Genomic DNA, 20,031 nt, shown 5'->3' on the forward strand with positions numbered 1-20,031 from the left:
TTGCTGCGGTCTTTCAGAAGCTGTTCCTACATCCCACTAACCTAATCAAGAGACCTTATCCTGACAGTTTACTATTTATCCAGAAATAAGAAGTGGAAATGTTTGTTTGGGGAGGATGTGTTTGTGGGTGTTTTCAGGACATAAGGAAAAAGTCAGGTGTTTTGAGGTTATGTGGTGTGGGATGACACACAGCAGTAATACACAGGGCAGAGAGGAGGCAAGAGAAAGATTGTCTGTAGAAAGATACTACTGTCTAGACTTGGGGATTTGGCTCGATTTACTGATGTTTTTTCCAGCACAAGCTGTTTCTTTAGATAAAGAAACAACTCATTTCCTTAACATATGAAAAACAGATTGTTTTCCATACTGTTTTTGGTGTTTACTTTGGTCTGCAATAAGAAGCACATTACAAACAGCAGTATAAAACCCAATGGAAATAACATGGCTATACATGATGGAAATGGCAAGAGGTCAACTGGAAATTATAAATGTTGGGCCTGAGTTTCCACTCTGTTATACCTCTCGACAGTTTAAGTTGTGTTGGTTTCGGGTGGGCTGAGAATCAGAGAGCTGGAGCCAGCACTCTGACCACTCCCCATCCTCCCACCCTGGGCTTTGGTTGGTGTCCGAGAGACTCTGTCGTGAAGACCAGCGGTCAAATGCTGAACTTTGCAAATTGTAAACAAATACTACTACTGCTGCTACAAAAAAGCAAGGTACCTGCGCCATAGAATATACTTTGTTCATTCAGGACTAACTTGTGCTTTATGAGTTAATCTCATGCAAGGGGTGGCCCTAACCCAGGAGAAGTCCAGCAAAGGAATGGTCTCTGTTCCCTTTTTTGCTCCCAAGTGTTAGCCATTGGCTGCTGGCACCTGATCAACTGGCTGGTCCTCTGGGGGATGGAACCAAGGCTCCACCCATTTTCCATCCCTTTCTGTCAGCTCCCCAGATATCTGCAAAGGGAGAAGTACCATGCACACTGTCCACAGGCACTTCCTTGCATCTACAACTGTGATGCAGGGAGGTTACACAGAAGAATGTGGGTCTCATTCCCCTTTTGCTCCTGCACAGGCCAGGCTAAGACCCCACTTGTAATGAAAAGTTTAGTTTGATAATATTTCACACAATGTTTATTAGATATTCTGTAGTCATTTGTAGAAGCAGTGATTTATTATGAAACTTCACTACAGCCTTCTGCTATTAAATATTTCCCCGGAGAAGTGGAGCAAGGTTGCTATTTTGCATAAAAAGTACGGTTTGTGCCATTAGCTCAGTGAGAATGAAAGACCTTCTGTTGTAAATTAAAGAAAAATTGCTTTCTATGTCCGCTTTAATGAACCTCATGTTGAAAATCCCAAATCTAGTGGGTATGATATGAAATGAAATTTGCCTGTATTGGTCTGTTTCCCAGAGCAGGGTGAGAAACAGTCTTCTTGTCCTGTGAATATTTTTGAGAGTTTGAAAATATTTACCATCCTGAATGGGGTTGAAAAGTCAAAATCTCAAAAATGTTTGCAAATAGAATTTTTTTTAAAAATTGGTTCATACCAATCAAAACCTTTTGTTTCAATAATTTGTAAATGTTTTGTTTTGATTTCTACTTTTTCTTTTAATATTTTTTGGTCTACATTTTTAACCGGAATATATTATTCTGTTTTTGGTTTGTTTCAAAAATATTGAAATGGAATGTTTTGACAATTCCAAACTTTTCATTCCAACATTTTTTAAGTCAGGGGATTTGTCGAAAAAGACCCTGTGAATAGTTTTCTGTCAACAAATCAGTGTTTTTTGATGAAAAGTGACTCACTGAAAAATTCCCAACCAACTTGTTTCCCTATAGATAGTCCTTTTCAGTGAGGAGAAACACAGAATAAAAAGATTTAATGCACCACACAAACTCTCAGATATTATGCTGAATGAAAGGGATTACCATGATAGTTATATCCACAGCAATTTAAGCAAAGGCAAAGGGATCACTGGATTCTGATTCTATTCCCACATCATCATTACCTCAGTGTAATTCCATTCACATTGGTGCACATATTGTACACCAGAGGAGGATTAGGTGCTTGTTGCATTAAAATTCGAATGAAATCTTTCTTTCACAATATATTGCTTATAATATAAAAAGTGACCTCTTTAGCAGATAATTTTGGTCAGTGTGCAATGCCAAATACAACAGGTATTTCAGTATTATTTTTAAAGAAGCCAGCAACAACAACAACCCCCTTCTGCTATCACATTACATGACCCATGATTACATATGAAAGTAAACCCCTGACGTGTACTTTTCTTGCAAATCTCATCAGACTCCTCACCTCTTCCCTGTTGGGTAGAACCTGGAGCAGGAATTGCCATCCCAAGCACAGTAAGGATCTCTGGCTAGGCAGCAGTCAGCACAGGCTGTTCCATAGATACGGCAGCGATGCAAAGATACCTGCGTGATCCCTTCATCCGAGCTCACATACAACTGTTGCTGTTGAAGGCAATGGAAATGTTTATTACAGATGTGTAGCCTAGAGGAGCAGCTTCACTCAGGAGCTTAGTTAACATATGCATAAAGCCTTCAATTCGTTTTGGAATTAACTGAAAACCGAGAGGTGAGCCACTAAAGGGTTCAAAACCAAAATAAACAGAAATCACTCAGGTTAATATGCCTATAACATGACCACCTCCTGTTAGAAAATTCTTAAAATGCTATGGAGAATGCTAATGGTTTTTTGGACATTGAGTCTCATTATTTTGTCCTGCTGCAGCAGGTCTGAGTTAATATAGTTCAGATTTGAGGACTTGGTCCTTAGTGAGAATTGTTGAATCAAGCCTTTGAGCTAAGTAACTTCTCTGCATACAGTCTCCTTAAGAAATATTGTGCAAAGCTTCTAGTTGGATTTCTCATAAAATCAAAACTTAGAGGTCACTATGGACCAGATTCTGAGACTCTTACCTTAAACAGAACCTTACTCCAGGCCAATGGGGCCACTGGAGTCAATGAGACCACTCATGGAGTAAGGATCTTTCAAGGTGAGTGAAGCCATCAGAATCTGGAGCAAACTGACTGGTTCTAACCAAAAGTCAGTTAAATAGCATTTCTTAAAGTGGAAATAAACCCTGGATCTGAGCATACCTGAACTGTGGTGGCCTGAGTCCCTCTCTCTCATTATGCTGGCAGATCTCATTGAGTTTAATTTCAGAAATAGTAATTAATTAATTAATACTTCTGAAAAGTCTTGGGCACAATTCAGTAAAGTTAAATTGTTTGAATACAGAATTTTAGCTACATTTTATTTTGGTTGTGCAGTCACACAACTATTATGATCACCATCACCATATTAATGATTCATGTCAAAATAGCCATTATGAATTAGCTTGACAGATACAACCTCATCACAGGCACCATACCACCATTCCTATACTCCCCAAGCTCTGAATGAATAATTTAGACAAATAGCTTCAGTCTATGGATTGTGATGTGATTAGTTATATGGGACTTTTTTTGTTCCCTAATTGGACTGTTGACACTTTTTATCAATTGAAAATAACTAATATTGAACAATGCACTAGTGGATTTTGTCCTGATGGTGCTGGCACAGATCCTTAGAAAACGGGGAGTCAAAGGTGCTACACTGAAGATCTGTGTGCCTGTATTTAGTATGGTGCATCCTAGTTAGCCTTTTTAGGACCTTACGTTAATTCTGTCCTCCAGTAATAACCATTGAATGAGTGTTCCACTTTTCTTTACCTTTTTAGATGAAATCTTCATTGTTGTTATGGGAGCATTATTCTGAAAGACAAATCACATTTATATGCCTTCTTTTATTTATTATGTCATGACATTAAACTTTAACGTTTTCTAAGCCACAGTCATTTCTAGATAAACTGTTCTTTTCCAGACTCTTGAGGAGATGTCATTCACACCTAATCATCTTTTGCCACAACTCAACAAATATGACATAAACACAAAGTTTGAGTCAGTAAATATACTGGCTGCATGAACCTCTGGACTTGACTAAGACACATTAACAAGTTCTCTCACACTTCTGGCAGAACAGCTCTTAAGAGCTGGCTCACCACTACAGATAGGCAGTATGTGTTTGCAAACCATCACTCTCTCTTTGGAAGGCACAGCCTTTGTTCTTGGAAGGTGACAGCATGCAGGAATCATGTAACAGCTCGTACGTAATTAGCACATGATCCGGACAAGGAGAATTAATATTTCTTCCACACTGTATCTACAACGCATGCACTTTGGTTACTGTCTAACACATGATTTTAGATAATCAACAAGAAATGCCAACATTACAAATGATGTGAAGTGTTACTGAATTTTTGTTTTTGCTCAGCGTACTCAGTGGACACTGCACACTACTGTATGTAGTTTTCAGTGACTTATTATCTGTGTGAAACGGAATGTTAAAGAACATCCTTTGGAGTTATTACATCCACTGTGTTAAACCAATGAAACAATCCATTATTCTCATCAAAATTAATGGTGTCCGTGATGGCAACAGTAATGGTAATCATTATTTTGGGGAGCAAGGATTTACTATAGTAATCACAAGAGACGGATGCCATTGTGGTAGGTCAGGATTAAAGTGTGGCACACCAGAAGAGCTGTGAGGAGGCCCAGGGCTGGAATTGCAAAGGGCTTTGCAGAGATTGGAAGGAGCTCAGAATTGGGACTGTGGGGTTGTAGCACTTCAGGACTGAATACTTGGGAGCTGGGAAATGTGAGTTCAATTCCATGTTCCACCATAAGCTTTCTGTGTGACCTTGGGCAAGTTGCTTAGATTTTTCGGGGCCTCAGTTCCATCTGTAAAATGGGGGATTGTAGTACTTCCCTACCTCACAGAGATGCTGTGAGGACAGATACAGTAAAGATTATAGGGTGCTCAGATGCTACAGTAGTGGGGGACATAAATACCTGAGGTGAACAAAAGTGCACTGGCAGACACTGGGGCTCAGGACTGGAGCAGTAAAAGTTTAGTAGGTGAGCAATGAGTCATATTGACATAGCTGTAAGGGGTAAATGGCCAGATTAATAAGGTGTTGCTGCCAGTTCATGTCTAATGGGTAGTAAATTTGCAGAGGTCAGTGTGTGGGAAGCATACAGTGCCTATTCCCCCCCTTGCTTTGAATGGTTCTATCAGTGTCTCATTTTCACAAACACTGAAGTAGATCAAAATGTCCCCGATTTGTGTCTGCAGTGCTGTTCTGTGGCCCTGTCTCTTCTGTCTTGCATGGAAACAAGATTAAATAGCTTTGCTCCAGCCATTTTTCTCACTGCAATCTGTCAAATGCCACCTTGGGCCTCAGATTCCACTTTCCCTCTCAGAGCTACTTTTCAAAAAGAAAATACTTGACAGCAGTACCACATGCTTTACTTAGTCTAGGCCTTTACTAACACTAAGCCTACACTACCCTTGTCCCCTCTATTTCTGAGAGTCATTAGTAAAGCCCCAGCACAACTACATATGTTTTGAGCCCTGAGCTTATGCTAGAATGACCTTGAGGGCTCAGAATGTAATGATGAGAAGACCAAGCAGGGGACTGAGAGTCCTGACCTTGGGTTCTCTCCCAGGCTTTGGTACAGACTTCCCATGAGCCCTTGCTTTCCCTGCCTAGCTTCCACTGCTCAAAATGGAATGAATACTATTTCTGGTGAAAGAAGTCCCATAAAATATGATTCATGTGCACTTTTTGAAAAAAAATAGGCTCAGTTTTCCACACAAGGCATAACAGGATCATTTAAGTTCACAGGTGACTCATCCTGGGGTACAAAGGGACTGTGGAACATGGGTTGGGACAGGTGTGTATGAAGGTGTGCAGAGGAGGAGGTTGTGGAGAGATGGCAGTCCCTTGTATGGCTTGCACAAGGGAGGGCCTCTGTCCACAAGGGAGAAGAGGGTATGCTTCCTTGGTGTGCCCAAAGAGGGCTGGGAGGAGATGGAGCCATGACCTTTCCCTTTCCACATGTGCCTACACAGCAAGTTAGCCGCACCATAGCAAGCGGGCTGCCCAGGCCCTTGGCACAACAGGCTGAGCTGCCCTGGGTGCAGTGCAGCTCAGCCCAGATCCCCATCACTTTCCCTGAGTCTACCTGGTAAATGATAGTCCGCTCACAAATTTCAAAGAGCTTTCACCAGTGGGGTAAACAGTTCCTTATTGTTCTAACAGGCAGCTAGAATGATTGACAGAGAGAGACTCTTTTATTATTTTTGCCATTAATTGTTTATGCCTCTTTTCAGCTTAGGGTGATTTAGGCCTAAAGCTTTTTGACTCCAGTGACATCTGGCTTTAAAGAACTGGAGCAAAGTAAAAACAACACTAGTTTGCTTCAAAATGTGGCTCGTAATCAGAAAGCTTATCATATAATCAAAGAAGTAAAAAGAAAGAAAGAAAAAGAAAAACTGAGATTCCAGCTGCAAATGGCTGTTGCCTCAATATGTGATGCCAATGATAAAAGTCTCCTGCTGGCAGCCAGTATAACATGACCTCTTAAAAAATGTAATTATCAAAATCCTTTGAGCCAGGATGACGACATAAGAAATACAAGGCATTTGAATGCAAAAAAGAAGAAAAAAAAAGGATTTAAGCCCATTTACACTCCACAGTACACTAGACATCACCTTATTCCTACTTCCTTCAGCTGGAGGGCATCAAGCTGACATTCTACTAATTTATTTGATCTTTTATCAAGTGCTAGTCACCCTTGCTAAAGTCCTTTAGACCAAAGTGTTTGTGTGAACGTACATGTTGGAGGAATGAAAGGGGGAGCAAGACAAACCTGAAAAACCTCCAGTTCTTCTAAAATGAGCTCTCCACTTGCAGAAGAGTTGGTGGGTAGGACAACAACTTTCTGTACAGTCCCCTGATCTGGAATATAGAGAGAGAGAACAGATGAATTCTTACCAAGTAGGAAAAAATATTAGAGGAAAAAGCTTAGTGGAGAGAAGGGTGGAAATGATTTTCATAAATTCATAGATTTTAAGATCTGGAGGGACCATTAGATCATCTAAGTCTGACCCCGTGTAGAACACAGAGCATAGACCTTCATCCAGTCACTCCTGTAATGAGCCCAATAACTTTGTGTTTGATTTTAAAATATCTGTAATAACTCTTCCTAGTGTGATTCATACAAGCAGACAATAGATGTATAAAGGGATTAGACTTTCCTCACACTTTTTTTGATAAAGTCATGGTCAGATATTTATTTATTCATTCATTTATGTATTATTCTTTTATAGCACCCATAGGTACCCAACAGAATTAGGTCCTCGCTGTACTGGGTGCCATACAAACACAGAGGAACAGGCAGCCCCTGCCATAAAGAGTTTACAATCTAAAAACACAACAGAAACAAAGGAATGGAGAAATGGATACAATGCCGAATTTTATGTGCAATTCCTGGCAACATATAACAGAAACTAATAACATGTAAGCAATCTGCATGGTACAAATTTCAGTGCAAGAATCAGTTTTAACATGGGTGAGATGCAAGCCTTCGCCAGTGTGGGTTGGTGTGCACCATCAATAATTGGGGCCTTATGTAGCAACAGAAGCCATTGTTTTTATCCACATGAGAATCAAGGATGCCCATGAGGAATGCTCGAAAACTGGTCTCCCACAGCAGCGCCATAAAAACACATAGTAGCATGTAGTCTTTGTCCACAAAATCAATTTGCTCGCATGACATTTGAAATGGGGATTGAGGTGGGACTTGAAGATGGGCAAGGTAGTGGCTTTATGGTTCAGAGAGGCTGTTCAAGGATTTGTTCAGGGATGATGTTCTGTGAGAAAGGGATGACATTGAAGGCAGTGTGTGAGGTGACACAATATGATATAGAAACAGATAAAAATGGGAGAGATTTATATTATATTAATTATTAGCGTTACCATAGCACCCAGGGGCCCACGTCATAAACCAGGACTCCATTGTTTTAGGGCCTCCAAGGTAGGGACAAATGTATTGTATTTGATGCAGTGGAAAAGGCAGTGTCAGAAGATGGACTCAAAGAAAGGTTTGAGATGGTAAGAATGGTAGACCAGAAAGAGGATCTTAGCAACTAATTTTATGCTGATCAGCCAGGACTTTGTTGGCTCTTCAGAAAACCGTGAGCCTTGGGCTATATCTACACTACAAGATAGGGGTGTGATTCCTCTGCTCATGTACACGTAACTTGGGCTAGCTCTCACAAAGCTAGTGTGAGAGTGCACAGCGGTATAGCTGCTATTGCACTGCTGAGCCCTGCCGAGCCCATCGGTTTCAGCGGGGTCGTGTTCAGCAGCACTCAGCTTCTGCTGCCTCTACCTGGGCCACTGAGGCTACAGTGTAATTTATACTCATGCTAGTTCAATGACAGCTAGCACAAACATGTGTACACAAGCAAGGGAATCACACCTCTATCTTGTAGTGTAGACATAGTCTTGGATGAAAAAAGGGCTATGGACCTAGGTGCTGGAACTAGAGGTGCTGGGGATGCTGCAGCACCTCCTGGCTTAAAGTGGTTTCCATTATATACAGGGTTCACAGTTTAGTTCAGTGGCTTTCAGCACCCGCACCATAAAAATTATTCCAGCACCCCTGGCTATGGGTTCCTCTTGTCAGGAAGGACTAGAACTCAGACTGACTATAACAAACCTATTTTGCTCCATATTGTCACAGAGGAGAAAGAGCAAAGAGTTTGTATCCCCCTTTTGTCATGAAATGTTTCAATAATAATGTTGAATTGAGCAGGTCAGTAAAATGTTAGAGGGGTGTGTGTGTGTGTGTGTGTGTGTGTTTCTGCCTGTAGGCAGATGATCTGAGCTTCCCATCAGGCAATCTATGATGTTGACAGAGGAAAGCAAAAGCAGGAGACTTGTGATTTTGTTTTTTAAGGTCAGTGACTACATTCCATAGCTGGAGTTAGAATGCAAGTTGGTTGCTGTAAATAATTTAAATCATTCTTTTTCCGTAGTGTAAGCCAGCAGATAGGCATACTTTGGCTTCAAAATAAATAACTGTACTCATGTACAATAATCCTGACCACACACCTAAACCACACTGTTGTTTTTTAACATTACATCAAGAAACCTAAAGTAGCCAAGATATAAAAAAATGTATAGCTATCAACTGTACGTGCTCAGCAAATGTTAGCCATGAATATTTCATGAGGATTTGTTCTATGGTTATCGTTTGTCCTCATTATGCAATGACATGATAAACCAGTTCTTTCAGAAGAAACTTTCCTGAAACTAAATCTTTTGACAGTACCCCAGTGGTCTGGACAGGGTGTCAGCATTAGCAAAACTGTGAGGACCTGAAAGAGATTTACTGGCTGCCAGGACCTACACAATCTCTAAGCTCCCTGTGTACTGTGGAATGTCCTTCCATGGAGCTGAGATGAAGAGAGAGAGAGAGTGTGTGTGTGGATAAGGCACTAACTTTTACCTCTATAAAGCCAGTCAAGTCATGAATACGTGTAGTTTGTACACATAGTCTGTCTCTATTCCCTCTCCTTCTCACCTCCCTTCACAGCATTGTGTTATGACTCTTCTCCAGCAACGTCCTTTGTTCCCTCAATATCAGGATATACAATATAGTGGTGGGGAGGAGTTGCTGATTGTCATGAATTTTGGAATAGACTCTCAACTGCCTGTCCTGTGTCCCCTAAACCTCACTTACAGGATGTAAAATACTCAAATGTGCATTGGTACAGACCCTTCCTATCCTCACACATGCAATATGGGTCTGACCCATACAAAAGTAAGTGTATTTCATCTATGTAGCAATCCATTCCACACATTTAAAACTGTGAACTGGTCTTCAATGCACAAACCCTGAAATGGGATGCTGAAATTAGAACTTACAGTAGGAGACCAGCATGGGTATTTACGTAACTAAGCACTGATATGAGCACACAAATTCAGGGACTTGTTTTCCTTATAAGGTACTCCACATCTGAAAACTGGGTTCCTGAATCATTAGCTTCTGCAATGCCTTGATAAAACAGGATAAGCGGACAGTATTTCCCATTTGCATCTCAATTTATTGCCTGTTGTCTCAATATTATTTTAACATGACAAGTCAGATCCTTATCTCCAGATACATTCCCTTTCATAAGGAATCCCCACACCACTCTACTGTGCTTACTAGTCCTGCTATATTTTCAACTTATTTTATGCAATGTAAAGCATGACAGTGGAAAATTGCTCATTAAAAACAATTTTATGCAAGGATTAACCTTGGCCTGTGGGCTGTTCCCTAACAATACACAATAACACTAGTTTTACTGTTATTGTTCAGTCTTTTCCTTGGTAAGTGAAACAAAAATAATTGTCCCCAGATGGCTTTCCTAGTCCCTTTTCCAAAATGTTTAGCTCTCTAGACTGTAAGAACAGTGGTTGTCAAACCAAGTGCACTTCTATGTGTTCATCTCAGAATAACTACATTTGAGTTTTGTTGCAAATCTTGTTTGTTCACTTCTGTTAATGGAATTAAATTCTTGGGTCAAAAGGAATGTTGGAAAGGATACTGGCAAAACAGTAATGGACACGAGGTATGCAAAATTACACACAGTCTGATGTGTTTTCCAGTTCATTATTGTTCTTAAAGCAAGGTACAAGAGGACACAGAATGAATGTAAGTCAGTTATATTCACAACAAGATCCTATAAAAATCAAACAAATAGAGGGACAATTTCTTTCCTGGAGTAACTCTGTTGACTTCTCTAGAGTCACTCCAAAGATGAATTTGACGAATGTGTTAGTTCTACTAAATTAGGAGACAAGCCATTGTGTCTGCTAAACACTAGAATATACCAAGCTACATGGCAGATTTATGCCTTTCATTGGTCTCTCTGTAGGTAATACACAACACTTGACCTTACTACAGTAGGTTTCAATACCCATGTTGTAACAGAGAGAAAAAGAGAGAGGCAAGGAGAGTAGAGGTCTGGCTGAGTGGTAGGTGGGTGCAGCCCTAGTTCAAATAGCCTGTCTATTGGTTGAGCTCTGTAGAATGTGAACCAAAAAGAAGTCTTTCCCCAGCTGAGACCCATAGGAGCTACAATATATTAAGCTTCTGTCATCTGGAAGTTGCTCTTTGCATGATACCATAATCTGAGTTCCTAGCTCACCGTTTCTTTCTTTCTTTCTTTCTTTCTTTCTTTCTTTCTTTCTTTCTTTCTTTCTTTCTTAAGCAGATTCTCATTTACATGTTACTTTTCTCTTCAATGGCCTCTTTGGTCTCCTGCTACAATTCCTTAAACATGTGGCCTTTACGCTACACCATGTGAACCACTGTTTTATACTTTTTCCCCTCTGTCTTGTTCCACAATTTCCAGTGGACAAAATTCTGAGAGTTGCTGAGAACTTGGAACTTCCTCTGACATCAGCACCTCTCAGGATCTGGCCCATAGCTTCACATGACAGACCTCTTCTCCCCTTATCTGTCTCTATACAACATGGGTATTATCACCTACTGTAGCAAGGTCAAGTACTGTATATTAGTTTCTTTCGAAACGACAAAACTCTTGGAACGATAGACTTCAATTCCTAATCGAGACCTGATAACTTCCATTACCGACTAGTGACATTCACCTTTTCTTTAAAAAAAGGAGGACTTGTGGCACCTTAGAGACTAACCAATTTATTTGAGCATAAGCTTTCGTGAACTACAGCTCACTTCATCGGATGCATAAAGTGGAAAATACAGTGAGGAGATTTATATACACATGGTCTGTGTGTATATAAATCTCCTCACTGTATTTTCCACTTTATGAATCCGATGAAGTGAGCTGTAGCTCACGAAAGCTTATGATCAAATAAATTGGTTAGTCTCTAAGGTGCCACAAGTACTCCTTTTCTTTTTGAATGCCTGAGTAGACCTGGGGAACCAGGCTGTCTTTGGTATCACTCTTGTGTAAAACCTTCTTCCAGAGCGCAAACACAGAACTCCAACTAGTGAACTTAAGGCTTGCTTTTCTCACCAGATTATATAGCTCTGTAACAATCTGTAGTTCATTACATGTTATGAGTTATTCCATTGCTGGATACTACTGTTGTTGGTGAGAGTTAGTCTTCCAAAAAGACAGCCAACACCACAAAAGCTAGTACTCCAGGGATTTAGTCACATATGTGGCATCCATATTTTAACCTCATGCTCTGAAAGTGCCAAATGCAACCAGTCTTTCAAATGAAGGGTTCAAACAATTGGACGAGAGACGGAAAGATAATTAGAAACACTGAACAAGCACACACGACGTTAGACACTGGAGACAAAACCACATGCACACGGCCCAAGTTAAACATATGAAACTGTGCTAAATCATCCTGAAATCTGAAACACCTTTTACAATAGTAATTTAGCCCCCTTTTCAAAAGCTGTATGACCTCATGTCTTATAGGAGCTGAGAAAATGCTTAAGGATGGCCAGTGACTGCTGAATGTGCCTGAACCTGACGTGGACATTTAAATATTTCCATAACACTAACAACAATAAAGAAAGCATGCATAGTCTAAGCATTGTGCAATCTGGTGCACTCTGCACAAAGACTTTGGAAGTGCAAGTGGTAGGTCGCAAAGTTAAAAAATAAATATTAACCTTAAGAAAATGCCTGCATGCTGCTTTGTTGTCTTTCTTAAACTAAAAGGGAAAACAATCTACCAGGGGATAAAGTGGAGAATATGGAGGTTTGAGACATGGAGTAATGCAATTAAAATAAAATGCAAGGGAAATGAAATGCTTTATGAGCTGCAAAATTAGACAAGCACAAGCCTAACAGAGAAGCAGAGTAAGTGAAGAAGAGATCTAAATCCAAGGTCTTGACCAGATGACATAGACAAAAGGGTATTAGCCTCATTGTCCTCGCCAAATATGCAAATGGATAATTACACTGTGCCCAGCTAATTACAGCTGTGGTTTCTATTGGGATGAGAAGGTATTCTACACTTGTCTATCTACGGCTAAGTAGTTGCTGCTTTTCACCCCACAGGCACCTCCATTTCAGTGGTGGGTGTAGAGATCCCCATTGTGTCAAGCCTTCCTTCGCATCAGCCTGGCAGGTTTTGTAAAGTGCTTTGGGATTCTTCAGGATGAAAGGCACACTGTAAATGCGAGATCGTTATCATTAGAAAAGCTGTGTGTAATGTTTCAAGAACAATGTCAGTCTATGGGATTTATTTCACTAGTCACGTAGCTTAGAAAAGAAGTACTGTACTGAAATTAACTCTTGGCAAGGAACAGTTACAGTGAGTTTGACATGGTTGGCTGCGGGTGCAGAGAAATATTGCATTTATTTCACTTTAGTGTAAAAAAAAGACATGGCTGGCTGTACCCTTCCTGTGCCATGGCTACATGATGAAAAATACAGGGGTTCCTAGAGCTCCTTTTGTTATTGTTCACTTGCACTCAGGAACTGATTTATTACTGAGACTCTCAAGGAGGCGCGGGAAGCTAAACATTTTGTGTGCTCTGCATCTGGCACAACATAAAACACTCCAATATGCAGCATGAGACAGGTCACTGACAGTGACAGACATGACTGGCAACATCTCAGTTCAGCAGCAGTAACTCACCATCAGAGACTGAGTGTAATTGTTACCAGGTGCCAAGGCCCATTCTCCACTGCTAAGGGTCTCAGGGCTCCCGAGAAATTATCAACTGAAATACTGTTATACAATACAATTTTGCATTTTCTAGGATGAACTTACATAAGAGGAAATCCTCGCTGCATTTCTTCTTACCATTAATATCTTTATCGAATCCTCCTGAGTTTCACAGAAAGCACAGAGCCAAGGAAAAGGGTAGAGTCTTTCCTCACAGAGACAGAAATTTGATCATTTTTATTTACAAGGGTTGAGAGGCACTGTACCTATGTCATATGTTTATTTTATGGCAGGGCTATGAAGCTATTAGGATCTTCAGAAGAATCTCTGCACCACCCAGGAATTGTAACGTCCAAAAAAATAGATTAGCAGAAATTATAAATAGTATATATCACAGAGCATCAAGTCTATTGTTTTCAGCAGTTGTGGTTCTAATTTTAACTCTTTGAGATGGTGCACTAAATTGGATTTCATAGAATCATAGAAGGGTTAGAAGGGACCGCAAGGGTCAAAAGGGTCTTTTTGACCCAAGTATAAATCGATAAGTAACATCCATGCTTACGTATAATGCACAAATCGTCCTGCAGTGGACAATGTGCTGGCAGATTATAGAATGAAAACAAACACATATAAACAGCCCAGGTATGTTTATGCCTTTAATGAGCCACTTGCTCATTGTGTATCCATGGCTGAGTCCCTTAGCTGCTCTCTGTGATGCCTAACCAACCTATAAAATGAGGTTAAACTCAGGAAGAGTTTAACCTCATTTTATAGGTTGGTTAGGCATCACAGAGAGCAGCTAAGGGACTCAGCCATGGATTGTATTTATCCTCCTCAATGGAATTGATGAGGAGTAATTTGCTAATATTCAGTTGTTGACTTTGAGACTTGCTCCAACTCCCACTTCAAGTCACCGTGAGTATTTTTATTGACTCAAGTTGGATTCGGCCCGAAGTTACTGTTCATCATTAAAACCTGTGACATCATTTATGAGTTTCAGTTTAATAAAATTAGTAAAGTGCTTTGAGAGCCTTAGATGGAAGAACTATTGAAATGCTAAATATCATTATTGTCCAAAGCATCAAAAATGTAAGGCACTTTATATGTACAGCACATTATTAATTATTACTACTATTTTGTATATTGTATAGTATAATATATACTATATTTTGTAACTGCTATAAAATGTACCTTGTGTTAGCTGGAGACTTATATGGCTTGGCTTCTTAATTAATCTTTAGCAGCATTTTTTCCTCTAGTTAAAAAACACACACCATATGTTTAGACAAATGATACTAGTTTACACTTGTAAACCATACTGACATTTAAATGTTCATTTGAAAGCTCTATTGCATGCCAAAGTATTTGTGTGGTTAAAAACAGTGAATTGGCAAGGAGAAGCTATGCTGGTAGAAGACCAAGATTTTTTTGTTGTTGTTAAGACATGGCTGATGCTAATCTATGTGAACAATAAGTAGGGAGGGCATGTATAAGTGTTTCTCTAGAGATTTCCACAGTAGCATGCACAGCACCCTTCTTTGCTTCTTCCATAGGAAAGGCGATATAGGACCTACTGTGTCAAATTAAACCCTGAAGGATCCAAAGGTCCTGGGTGGACATTGGATTCACTAGGCCTACTAGTAATGCTGATACTTGCTAAGAAAAAAAAAAGTGTCTTAACTAGTTTCTTATTTAGTCTGATGACCTGACAACTAAAGCAAAACCAAGAGACTTTAAGGCAATTTTAAAACTAATTTTGCATCAGATGGCCAAGAAAAATAAGAATGCCCAGATCCAAAACTCACTAAATTCTTGCTGTAATTCAATACCCAAAGCTCTATGCGTCTTCTATCGCTGCCATGCCTTATAATGATGTACACTAGCCACTACAGAGAGTGAGTGTCATTCTGATGAATCACGACACAGTGAATGGAGGCCCTTGGTGATGGTTTGCCATGGGAACAATAACAGAGCTTTTCTGTATTCTTATTTCCTTTGGTGTTTGGGGACTTCCTTTAAGAAGAGTGAAGAGAGTTTCTTTTAATCCCCTCCTCATAAAAGTCTGGTGATTTGAAAGATTTTTAGCCTTGGTTTCCTGAGTCTAATACAAGGATGGTAATTCCCAAACCCATGTGGCCTAAATGGTAGTTTGTTGGTAGAAACAGTAGTTCCACATCTCTATAAGACATGTCTGAAGTTCAGAGACAAACCTGTTCTCATAGGATTATCTGCTTTATTTTTAGTTGAAACTGCTCTGTGCTCACAAATAGAATCAATAACCCTGGATTTTAGTTTATCAGAGCTCCAGGCCACAAGCCCTTCTCAAGCACAGCCCACCACTAAGTCAATGGCAGGTCCAGATGCAGAGGGCTTTCAGGATCCAGCCCTAGATCAGCTACTTTAGTCTATTTCCCTGACACTGCTTGATTGTTCTCTGCAATTCTAATCATGTCACAATACATTTGAAAAGTAAATTGGATCACTATCCTCTAACCTTACAGTTTTAATGAAAATCACTAGACTTGTTAGTTACACTGGTGTCAGTTCAGTACATCCATTGAATTCAGTGGAATTGCTACAGATTCACGCTGGTGTAACTAAGAGCAGAATTTGGTTTGTTATGTTATTAAGGAAATATTTGTAATCATAGAATCAGACTTAGAAAGTCTCTACAATACAGTACCACTAGAAATACAGTTTTCCCTTTTCTATTTGCTAAAACCCTCTATATTTTTACATTATTGTGAAGTTGCTATTTCTGCCCTTGTAACTTTCTGGCCACATTACCATTCTTTTCACAGGCAGCTTACCTCATATGATGTTCATAATTAGTAATAATACAATGTCAGATTCCCATATTCCTAGTCCTGGAAAATAGTACATTAATCCATGGAAGTTAATGGTACTACTCATGGGTATGATGCTACTCATGGTGAGTAAATCTAGACCATACATTGCACACAACAAAGTTGGCTTTTGTCTCTGATGAGAACCATTCTATTTTTTACAATAAATATTCATTTTATTTTCTTTCTATTTTTGTTCTGATTATATCTCTTAAGTATATAGTAATTATGTTTTAATAAGCACGTGTGAAGACAGTAGGCTGTACAGGGTTTGGAATTCACTAAAAACTACAATGCAGTACATCAAAGTTAAATAAATAAAACAATTCCGTGCATAGCTGCTGTTAAGTACATCTTACCTGTTCCAAGAAATAAGACATGGTATCGTCCGTCAGCAGCATTAACTCGGTCCACTGCTATCTTTGTATACTTGTAGTCTGTTCCTGTCCGAATGATTAATGGTCTTTTGTGTATTGGGTAAATGGGATTGAACATCAAGGGGTGATTCCTAATAAAGGTTACAACGTCGTCGGGGAATTCCTTGGTTGTCCGCATGTTGGGTGTAAAGGCTCCTCCAGGACACTGTGAGGAAGAATTCATAGTAATGCTTAACAGTGCATAGCATCTATCAAGGATTTTTTGTCTTCAATCTATCTACAAACACTGACTGATGGTCAGGCGGCATGGTAACATTTTTTTGAAAAAACACTTCATACTCCATGTGAAAATGATTATATTTATATAATGGAAAAGCTGTACTCTAATAGCTATGTCTATAAACTGCCCTCAGCTGGGACAAAACAAACAAACATATTTGTGTGTTCTTAAAAGCTAGGCTGATGGCAATGCTCCATGCTTGAGGGGCCTTATTTTTGCATTCCTTGTGCTCTCAAAGTTCTCACTGCAAAGAATGCAAGTGACTGGTAAGGGGAAAGATATAAAGATCTTGCCTCTGGGTAGTACAAAAATAGATATAAAGGCCAACAGGTATATTTAGATGCCTAACTAGGTACCTACCTCTGCTTGTGTGTTATAATTATTCAGTATTCAATATATAATTATTCAGTGCACATAGGGCTAGATTTGGACAAACCTTGTGCACATGCACAAGAAGGGAGAAAATGCAAGGGGCCTTTCCCAGACCCTTTGAGACTGTACATGACTAGGCAGGGAAGCCTAACCCCGGTGTGAGGAGCCACACTGCAAAGCCATTCCTGTGTTACTGTGTCCTCACTGGTTCTGTGCTCATTTCACTAGGGCTTCTGGTGCAATAAGCTGAGCCATGCTATGTTTCTTTCCCAGTGACTTCTAAGAGAACTGGGCAGACAAGGAGACTAGTGGAAGACACTGGAGGTATTACACCCACCCTCAGCCCACAGGTGAGTTAGCCTGCATCCTTATGGCAAAGTGAGTAGGTTCCCAGTCCAAATGGAAACTGTATCTGGGCTTTAACCCGTACCCTCAACCAGGCCAGTTAACTCTGGGTGAAAGCACCACTTAAAGCTAAGAATGTGTTTATGTGTTTTCCTGAATCAGGCTCAAATTTCGGCCTGCTGCACACAGTCCATGTAAACAGGCAATATGGCCACACATATCTATGAGCCTGCGCATATCTGTGCCCTGCACCTATCTATGTTACCATTGGAAGAGTCACCCACAATACACTGCTGCATAGCACAGGGTTTACCAGGCAGCTTCTGTGCAGTTCATCTAGCTCTGGAGCTTTGCTCCTTTCAGGGGCCTGTAAAATGTGGATTGACCCTATGTCTCATCAAGGCATGAAGGGACATTTGACAGGTAAATTCTGAGCCATGGGTTTGTCAGAAGAATCTGTAGCTTTCTGTAGAGTGCTAGGAAAAGGCCTTACAATGACCCTGTCCTCCAAAGCCCCACAAATTTTCCAAGCTATCCAGCTATTACCCAGATTAGGTACTGCACACCAGCCAGTAATGGTCCCCTCGCCCTAGCTTGATTCTAAGTGTGCCAAATGGATGTTGGTAACAACAACAGGAAGGCACTGAGCTCAAAGAGTCCTCTAGCATCCCAAAGTGAGAGTTCTCACTCAATGTCTGTACAACTTTAAGGGGCTGCAATACAAAGACAGCAGAACCTCCCTGCCTTTCACCTTCATTTCTTGACTGTGAGACAATGAAAAGACCCCAGGGGGCAGATGGCTCATCCCCTCCTACAGAGAAATAATATTTTGTGGTTGGTGAGATAGAGATGGGAAGAGCCCATAGAGAGAGGTGTTATGAGGGACAGGTTCCCTCCTGCCCCTCCCGCCACAGCAATCTGGGATAACGAAGTCCCACCCAGCTCTAGCCCTTTCTTTACACTGAATGAAGAACCATCCCATTGATCAATCCTGTGATCTATCAGTCCCCTTGGGTACTCACAAGGGAGTAATTCCAGCCATAGAGAGCTGACAGGTTGTATTTAGGGGAAATGTGGGGAAGAAGACAGGGAGAGGAGAAATCAGTTCCAATATAGAAATCTGTGCTGTGTAGGGAACCTATTTACATGACTTCTCTCAGCCCCAGCCAACTCCTTCACTTCCTGCTGCTCTAGAACTCCATTGGCTTTCTGCAGCTCACGGGCCTTTCATTTTCCAGGAAATACAAGGCAAATTTCAGAAATTTGTAACCAGCACTGACAAACAGGGCTGTCTACAGTCTTTTGAGGGCTCCAAGTAAGCTGATTCTTGGCAAGGGACCCCAAAACTCAAAGGCACTCCCAGAACTATATCAGAGAGCCCCCCCCCCTTCACCTGCATCCTAGACCAATATCACCTGTCCTTGCCCTCCTTCCTTAGAAAACAGTTACCTTTTCTGTCTTCTAGGCCAGGTTTCCCAGATGCTGGGAGTGGACGATAGGGGATAGATCACTTGATGATTGACTGTTCTGTTCATGCCCTCTGAAGCAGCTGGCATTGGCCATTGTTGGAAGATAGGATAGTGGGATGAATGGACCATTGGTTTGACCCAGTATGGCCGTTTGTATGTTCCCCACCTTCTGCCTCACAGATCCTAGGCAGTTCCAGTTTTCCAGTGTTATCCCAGATTCAACTGTCCCTATTTATTCCCACCCTGGCATATAAATCCTCATGAATTGCAGATGGATAATTAGATAGTTGTTTCAGGCAAGTCCCAGACATCCTTCTTGGACCAGTTCATTGCCTCTATTACCAACCCAAAGACCCGTGTCATGAAAATTATTCCTTTGGCCATGAAGGACTGGACTCAGAAAGCTTCATAGCTTGTGTCTCTCTGCTGCCAACCAGAGAAGTCACTGAAGTACAACATGAGCTGTTCCCTTCCTCGGAGAGTTGAGTGTACCTCTGCGGCACTCCCTCTCCTACAGATGATTTAACCACACGGTGACTGCACTCACAGCACATTTTGCACCCACAAGCCTGCTGGGATAGCCCCATACATTAGAGATGAACTGAAGGAGGAGAGGAACCCTTTGGTTTATAGTACATTCTTCAGTGAGCTATGGGTACAAAAATATTTCTGTAGAGTCTGGATAATGGAAACAACCCTTAACCAGCTCTGAATGTAGTAGGAAGCTGCCAATTATGTCATAAAAGTTTTCC

General features: G+C 40.6%; 1 protein-coding gene across 2 annotated transcripts in view; it reads right to left on the bottom strand.

Moving 5' to 3' along the window:
- The window catches only part of SEMA3C (semaphorin 3C), a 162,592-nt gene that overhangs the window by 11,110 nt on the left and 131,451 nt on the right, over positions 1-20,031 (bottom strand). For both annotated transcript variants that reach the window (XM_084629060.1, XM_084629059.1), the window contains 4 exons: positions 16,796-17,018; positions 6,788-6,876; positions 3,743-3,784; positions 2,322-2,479 (listed from right to left, as the gene is read on the bottom strand). In XM_084629060.1, coding sequence (XP_084485186.1) covers positions 2,322-2,479; positions 3,743-3,784; positions 6,788-6,876; positions 16,796-17,018 — 512 coding nt within the window. The remainder of the gene's footprint in view (positions 1-2,321; positions 2,480-3,742; positions 3,785-6,787; positions 6,877-16,795; positions 17,019-20,031) is intronic.

The sequence above is a fragment of the Lepidochelys olivacea genome (genome assembly GCF_965140295.1).
Source record: "Lepidochelys olivacea isolate rLepOli2 genome assembly, chromosome: 1".
Lineage (NCBI taxonomy): Eukaryota > Metazoa > Chordata > Testudines > Cheloniidae > Lepidochelys > Lepidochelys olivacea.